We start from the raw sequence: 8,361 nt of genomic DNA, 5'->3' as shown, positions 1-8,361 counted from the left end.
AACGTTTTCTTTTGCTTGGTGCAGGTGTCAGCAATTGTTCCACAGCAGCCTCTCTTGTTACTTCCTGTCTAGCATCATTTTCCTGAAAAGTAAGAACATTCATACTTTATGTTTCAGTTGCCATCAACTGAGCAAGAATGGGAAGCAGTAGCAGCACAAATTGAACATAAATAGAATTTAAATAATGCTGTTGGAGCCGTGGACGGCAAACATGTTGCCATTCAAAAGCCAATGGATAGTGGATCATTATACTTTCATTATAAAAAGTTCTTTAGTTTTATTCTTTTCGCCATTGTAAATGCTAACTATGAATTTATGTACGTTCACGTTGGTACCAATGGATGTGTTTCTGATGCGGCTGTTCTCAAGAATACTAAATTTTATAGAAAACTGATTAATAACATTCTCAGTTTGCCTCCTCATCCGCTGCCACACACAAATTCGTATGTTCCATTTGTCTTTCTTGGTGACAGTGCTTTCGGACTGAACAGTCATTTCATGAAGCCGTACCCATTGACCAAAATAACACGCTTAGAGCGCATTTTTAACTACAGACTCTCTAAAGCCCAAAGGGTTGTGGAAAAATCCTTCGGAATATTATCGTCCAGATTCAGAGTGTTTCGGCAACCTATTTCAGTACATGTTGAGACAGTTTACATTATCGTCTTAGTATGTTGTGCTTTGCACAATTTTCTATCTACAAGAAGTAAATATTACATCACGCCATCTGTTATTGATCAAGAAGATACTGACAATATTCACTTTCATTCTGGAGAATGGCGAGAAAAAAATACATTGGTATCGGAACAGTTGGATAATCGACAAGGGTACGACGGTGGAAGGGTTTTGCGACAAATATTCACACATTACTTCAACAATGAGGGGCAAGTGCCATTTCAGGATCGTATGATGAGAATAGTATCTGAGTAATTGTAGTTACGATATCTTCATCTTCGTTAAAATAGTCTTCGATTGTCTCCAGACCACGTTTGGCGAATTCTTTTTCTTCCAAGAAAGTCATGTAGGTATTCAAAATACCACAAACGTGGTGAGTACACCTGTCTGGAACATGCCCCTGTAGTTTCACTTGCTTTTACCTGTAAAATAATGAAACTGTGTATTACGATACAACTTAAGTTTTTGACAATGCAGAAAATAGAAACATTAGAAGACAAAATATGTCAACATTGCAACAATATGTACAGTAAAAATATTAGATATGTTGCAACAATTATATGTAAATTTTAAATGTAACAAATTTTGTTATATTATTTGAAATAAATTATAACAAATATATTTATGAAACTGTAAATTCAGTACACTTACCTTCCTCACTTCCCTTCTATATGCATTGTGCTTATTTAAAATTTTCTTTTTCAAGACATCAATTGTTGCATCGGGCCGAATTGTTTTGTAAATATCCTGTAGCGGTCGGATCCGCTACTTTTAAACGGCGCGCGCCATCGCGGGCCTCCGGCACTCCGCTCCCCTCCTCCTTCTCCCTCCTTTTCCCCCCCTCCTAGTGTTTGTTCAATTTGTACTCGTCCCCCCCCCCCTTTGATAGGCGCATGCGCGCGCTGCGGCGCGAGATTATAAATTGAGCTGCAACCATGTTGGGGGCCTTCTTCTACTGGTTTGTTTAGTCAGGCTCGGTTGTCAGCGGTAGCTGATATGTTGGTTGCCTACTAGCATGTAGTCCGTTAGGTTCTATTTGAACTACATGCGTGTGCGACCTCAGGGGAAAAATGTAAGTTGGTTTGAGTCGTCAGTGAGGCGGTGGCCCTCACCCTAATGTAGAGTCATTTATTCTTAAATTTGTTCTGTCTAAATTCCTTTTCGGCTGCCACCTAGAAAAATAAGTTGGGATTTTTGCTGTAAATTAACTTCAACTTCGCTTCCGTTTTTGTTTGTAATTGTCTCCCCCTGAGACGTCGTCGCACGTATTTGTTTATTAAAGAATAGTTTATTAAAGAATAGTTTATTAAAGAATAATGTAAATTCTTTCCCTTTTTTGTACCTGCACTTTGCAGTAGTTTTGTAATTCTACTTAAAGTGAATTTAACTTCATACTTGGCAATGCTTTTATTTCGAGTAAACTGGGCATTGCCCCGTTTGAGAGTCAGTTGTTTGGATCGTTTACGGTGTAGCCGGCAGACCTCACAAATTTACTATTGTTAACAAACACGTTTTGTCAAAAAAGAAATTGTTCTCAATTTATGTATTTGGCCTTGCCTTGTTCTCACTTAACATTACCATTAAGGTTAAACGTAATGTTTTGATTTTAATTTGTATTTAAATAAAATGTCTCTGTACCTGAAACCATTTACCTTGTATACCTGATCTGCTCCATTCACGTATACCCCAGTCCATGCCAGGTTCTGGCCTCCCTCCACGTTTAGTTAGGCCCTTTTTCAACTGCGCAACTGTGCTGCAGGACTGTGAGTGTTAACGTGTTTCTGTTCTTTTTTTCATAAACCATGGGGACTCCGTCAACCAGGTGGATATACCCTTTGCGGAGAGACGACCTCATCCAGGTTTTGACGGAGGAAGCCGTTCCTTTCGAGAAGGACGCAAATGTGGCGACCCTTCGTGGATTGCTCGTCAGGCACGTGCGCGGCGCCTGGGAGTCGTCAGACGAGGTACCGGCTCGGCAAGTCCCCACACCCGCTAATCCAGTTGGGAATAATTCCAAATTTAATGAAAAGAATTTTTTTTTCGAATTTGAAACTTCTCCCACGTCTTGATAGTTGTGAACTGCGTGCGGTTCCAGATTTTCTGAGTGCCGCGGCACGTTTAGCTGGTTTAAAGTTAGTCAGTGAGGCGGAGTTTTTGAAAGCTCTCTTGAGCCTGTGTGGACCGGCGTTTTTGCCACTGCTCACTGACGTCGTAAATCAGAATCTGACATTCGCACAGTTCAAGACGTCTGTGCTACAGTTTGCCTGTCCGTCACGTGTGCTAGAAACGTGTAAACGTGAACTTGTATTCAGGTTTCAGAGGCCTGAGGAGCCCTTGTTGCAATTCATTAATTCTGTTGCGGCCTATGCTGAGGTACTGGAGTTGAACCTCCCTGAGGTGGAATTAACGCAAACTATTGTCGGCAACGTGTCTCCGCTGGTGTTACAGCATAGCGCCATGCTTAGCCCTCCCTCCAGTCTGAGTGCTCTCCGTAAGTGGAGCTCAGAAGTGGAGAATAGATTGCTAGCTGTCAAAAAATATCACGAGGATTTTCACTCCAAGCCCACTCCAGGCAGTTTTGTTCCTGTTTCTAATTCTAATTCTAAATTCAATTCTCCTAATGTTCAGTTTACGTCTCAAGCCAACGCCGTACCAGCTCGCGCGGTGCGCGCAACGCGGCAAGTTGAGTGCGCGGCTAGTGTGAGTGATCCCTCTGTCGGGGCAAGTTTTGCCGCCGGCAGACGTCATGAGTCGGCTAATGTGCCCGGCCCGTCCTCTAACCGTCCCAGGTGTGCCAACTGCTGTACTTACAGCAACGCGGTGTCTGAGTGCACGCAGCCTGCTGTGAGCTGCGAGCAGCGAAAATGTTTTCGTTGTAAGAGCACTGGGCATTACAGAAATCAATGTCTGGGAAACGGGCCCTGACCGGGCGAGCGAGTGGTCGCCACGGTCGTCGCTTGAGGAAAGCCGCTCATTACTTGTACAATAATTTTGAACACATTCGTTTGTTTGGAAATAATATTCCGGCTTTAATTGATTCCGGTGCTACTCGTTCTTTGATTAGTTCCGTGTATGCACCGGCTCTGACGTAAAAATTTGTGTCGCCAAAGGCGTGATTGTTACGTCAGACGTAGAAGTTGAAATGCACATTAAGATCGCGGGTTTCTCTTGGAACTGGCACTTTAATGTTGTTCCCAGTTTATGTCACCCGCTTATCCTAGGTTTAAATTTTCTGGGGAAGACGCGATGTTTGTTAGACGTCGCTAACCAGGAACTGGTTTTTGGTTTTCATCCTGCACGTAAAATTAAACTTAATCAGGACTCCGCTCCTATTGTCATGTCGTGCGCCGACACGTCTGACGTCATAAGTAGGGACGCGGTCATTGCTGACGTCATGAACAGGTATTCTGACGTAATTTCCAACTGGATAGGCAGGTGTGACTTCATGCCCTATAAATTATATTTAAAGGACACGATTCCTGTTACGGCTAAAGGACATAAAATTTCTCCTCCCAAATTGCAAAAGTTGAAAAACATTATCGATCGACTCCTAGAAGCAGGAGTTATTGCTCCGTCTGTTTCCGATTTCAGTACGCCTTCCTTTTTAGTCCCTAAAAAGGAAGCGGGGGAATTTCGGCTGGTACACAATTACAAGGAACTGAATGATAAAATTAAGGAGGACAGCTACGAGTTGCCAACCGTAGAGAGCGCCCTTCAACATCTAGGGAATACCGCCATATTTTCCGTCATTGATTTAAATGCTAGTTTCCACCAGTGTTTGTTGCATCCGGATTGTCGTAAATATACAGCATTTTCTTCCCCGTGGGGGCAATTTCAGTTTAATCGTGTGCCTATGGGTGTGTCTTTTGGTAGCCAGGCGATGAGCCGAGTGCTAGATCATATTCTAAGCGACTTAAAATTTAAATCAGTCTTCAATTACATTGATAATATTATCGTCTACAGTGATAACCTGGAACAGCACAAGCAACATTTGTGTCAGGTGTTTGATCGTCTCAGAGCCGCTAACTTTACAGTTAATCCCGAAAAAATTCATCTGGGAAAAGAGTATGTAAAATTTTTAGGTTACATTATTTCGCAAGGCAAACTCATAATGGATCCCGATAAAGTTTCCCCCATTGTAAACTTTCCTCCTCCTAGGAATGTCAGAGGAGTTCAGAGATTTCTCGGCATGACGGGATATTATGCTCGTTTCATCCCCGATTACGCCGCAGTATGTGGTCCGCTTAATAGGTTGCGAAAAAAGAATGTTGTTTTTGAGTAGGGCGACGCTCAACGGAAGGCCTTTGACAGTCTTAAGGCCTTGATCTCTTCTCCCCCTGTCTTGGTTCTTCCTGACTTTCAACGCAGGTTCGCCCTCCAGGTAGATGCGTCAAGCATCGCGGTGGGAGCTGTATTGGGGCATATTGAAAACGATAGGTTGCGCCCTATTGCCTATGCCAGTAGAACACATACTGACGGGGAACGACGTCTGGGTACTTACGAGAAGGAAGCTTTAGCATGTCTGTTTGGCATCGAGAAATTCGCGTCTCATCTCGATTGTCACGAATTCGATCTGTTCACGGACAATCAAGCGCTCAGTTGGCTGTTTAACCATCCGAACCAGTTCGGTAAACTAGGGCGCTGGGTGTTAAGACTGTCCCGCTTCAAATTCAAACTGCATCATATTAAGGGTTATTGACAACGTTGTGGCAGATGCACTTTCGCGAATGTTTTCACCTGATGAGTTTGCGACTCGTGTTTCGTCTGCGGATGAACCACAGCCGATGTGTGCAGCCGTTTGTAAAGTATTTCCGGAATCATTTCTTAGTATTCTACAATGTCAACAGGAGGATCCTTTGTGTGTTCAAATCCGGAAGGATTTGAGTGCCGGTAAAGCTGTGCCATATGTTGAGGAACAGGGTGTTGTATACTATACCGGGACATCTGGGAGGCAAATTAAGGCTGTTGTTCCTGCATCCCTCCGCCCTATGGTTTTGAAATATTTTCACGATTCCTTATTGGGTGCACATTTGGGCATCGACAAAACGTTCCGTCTAATTAGTGCATTTAGCTTGGCCTGAATTGCGAGCTGATGTTCAAAAACACGTGCGAACTTGTCGAGATTGTCAAGTCTCGAAACCGCCGCAGTGTGCCAAAGTCGGCTTTTATTGTGCTGATGCTCCAGTTGCCCCCTGGCATGTGCTTCACATTGACATTTTTGGTCCCTTAACACGTTCTAAAAAAGGTAACAACTGTATTTTGGTTATTCTGGACATTTTTTCGAAATTTGTATTGCTCATTCCCTTAAAGAACATGCAAGCAAATAGCATTGTTAAAGCCTTAAGAGATCAGGTGTGGAAATTTTTTGGTGCGCCTGCCTTGATCATGTGTGATAACGCACGTTACTTCCGCTCTATACAGTTCAGAGACTTGTGTTTTCAATGGGCCATTAAGCCTATTTACAGTAGTCCTTACTGCCCCCAGGGCAATCAATCAGAGCGAGTCAACAAAGTGCTTAAGAGCATTCTTACTGCTTACTACAGGAATGATCAGTCGCTATGGGACAGCGACCTAGATTTTATCAATATAGGGCTTAATTCAGCTGTGCATTCCGCTACTCAATTCCCTCCTTCAATTCCGTTTCTAGGTAGGGAGCTGACCCACCCCCTCCTTAACCTGTGGGGACTGCCGCCCCTGGAGGCTGCCTCGGATGACGAGTCACTGGAGGCCGTGCTGGATAGTGTGGCTTGTAATCTTATGAAGGCTCGTCAAGCTGTGGCTAGTTCATATAACGCTTCCCGAAGGCCTCATGGTTTTTCTGTTGGACAGCTGGTCCTAGTAAAGAATTTTGTGCTGCCTAATTTAGCTGAAAAGATTAACGTTAAATTAATACCGCCATTTGTTGGGCAGTTAAAAAAGTTTAATACTTAATTTGAGGGTTTGCTGTTGTTTTGGCGTGCGCATCTGTTTTTGTGTTTTTTTTTGTTTTCAGTTTGGCATGGTTTTTGTTCCTCCCCCTCCTTCCTGGTCGCGGATGCCGTGCCCTCAAGAGGATCTGCGCCGCTACGGACCTGACACTCCTCGGCCTGCCCGCTCCGTCGTGGTCACTGGTGCCCGCCCGCTATTCGCTGCGTCTACGAGGCCGCACGCCTCTTTCGCTGTCCGTGTGACTCTGTCATTCGGAGTTCCGCATCAGCATGCTGCTGTGCGTCTCTTCCCTGACTCGCCCTGAGGCGCCTACTTGAGTCGCCGCGGTTGATGGATGCTGTCCCTGGGTGAGTGAGTGGCCGGCTGCTCTGCCGTGCCGGCGTGCTGGCGTGCTGGCGTGAGATTCCGTCCCGCCAGTCTGGAGCCGTGATGCATGCCGCATGCGAGCCTGCTCAATGCATGCAATTGCATCGCCCCTGTGAGCATGCAACCCGCTCGACAGGGGCACGAGGTGAAGAGTCGAGCCTGCCAGGCGCTATCGGCGTCAGCTGCCTTGGGGACGCCTGCGGCAGTTGCGTCCGGAGATGCGTCTGCCTGTCGACGTACGAGCAATGGAGCTCGTCACAACAATTTTTTTGAAAAATGATCTTTCCTGGGACGTCCCTCAAGATCAAGAAAAGTCTTCAGCGCTGAAGATGCTCCCTTTGGTCCTTGTATTTGACTTATGTTATCCTTCAAGAATCCTTGGCCATTATATACGGCGTATTAATTTTGTACTGACAGTTAAGTTTCTAATAATTGTGTGTTTGTCTTAAAATTGAACATTGACATTGACATTGTCTTGAAGATGGAGAGCCGGCGGGAACCATGGTTTAAGGGCAGGGGAGTTGTAGCGGTCGGGTCCGCTACTTTTAAATGGCGCGCGCCATCGCGGGCCTCCGGCACTCCGCTCCCCTCCTCCTTCTCCCTCCTTTTCCCCCCCTCCTAGTGTTTGTTCAATTTGTACTCGTTCCCCCCCCCCTTTTGATAACCGTATGCGCGAGCTTATAAATTGAGCTGCAACCATGTTGGGGGCCTTCTTCTACTGGTTTGTTTAGTCAGGCTCGGTTGTCAGCGGTAGCTGATATGTTGGTTGCCTACTAGCATGTAGTCCGTTAGGTTCTATTTGAACTACATGCGTGTGCGACCTCAGGGGAAAAATGTAAGTTGGTTTGAGTCGTCAGTGAGGCGGTGGCCCTCACCCTAATGTAGAGTCATTTATTCTTAAATTTGTTCTGTCTAAATTCCTTTTCGGCTGCCACCTAGAAAAATAAGTTGGGATTTTTGCTGTAAATTAACTTCAACTTCGCTTCCGTTTTTGTTTGTAATTGTCTCCCCCTGAGACGTCGTCGAACGTATTTGTTTATTAAAGAATAGTTTATTAAAGAATAATGTAAATTCTTTCCCTTTTTTGTACCTGCACTTTGCAGTAGTTTTGTAATTCTACTTAAAGTGAATTTAACTTCATACTTGGCAATGCTTTTATTTCGAGTAAACTGGGCATTGCCCCGTTTGAGAGTCAGTTGTTTGAATCGTTTATGGTGTAGCAGGCAAACCTCACAAATTTACTATTGTTAACAAACACGTTTTGTCAAAAAAGAAATTGTTCTCAATTTATGTATTTGGCCTTGCCTTGTTCTCACTTAACATTACCATTAAGGTTAAACGTAATGTTTTGATTTTAATTTGTATTTAAATAAAATGTCTCTGTACCTAAAA

The 8,361-nt window shown here is 44.3% G+C and overlaps 1 protein-coding gene across 1 annotated transcript; it reads left to right on the top strand.

Moving 5' to 3' along the window:
- Positions 1–1,645: 1,645 nt before the first annotated feature.
- Positions 1,646–8,361, top strand: LOC134530181 (uncharacterized). The gene is made up of 3 exons (XM_063364828.1): positions 1,646–1,747; positions 2,498–2,639; positions 6,668–8,361. Coding segments are annotated over exons 1-3 (384 nt in total). The 5' UTR covers positions 1,646–1,745; the 3' UTR covers positions 6,908–8,361.

Source organism: Bacillus rossius, chromosome 1, assembly GCF_032445375.1.
Source record: "Bacillus rossius redtenbacheri isolate Brsri chromosome 1, Brsri_v3, whole genome shotgun sequence".
In the NCBI taxonomy this organism is placed as follows: domain Eukaryota; kingdom Metazoa; phylum Arthropoda; class Insecta; order Phasmatodea; family Bacillidae; genus Bacillus; species Bacillus rossius.
Note: the sequence above shows the minus strand (reverse complement) of the source record. Positions and strands in the feature narration are given on the sequence as shown.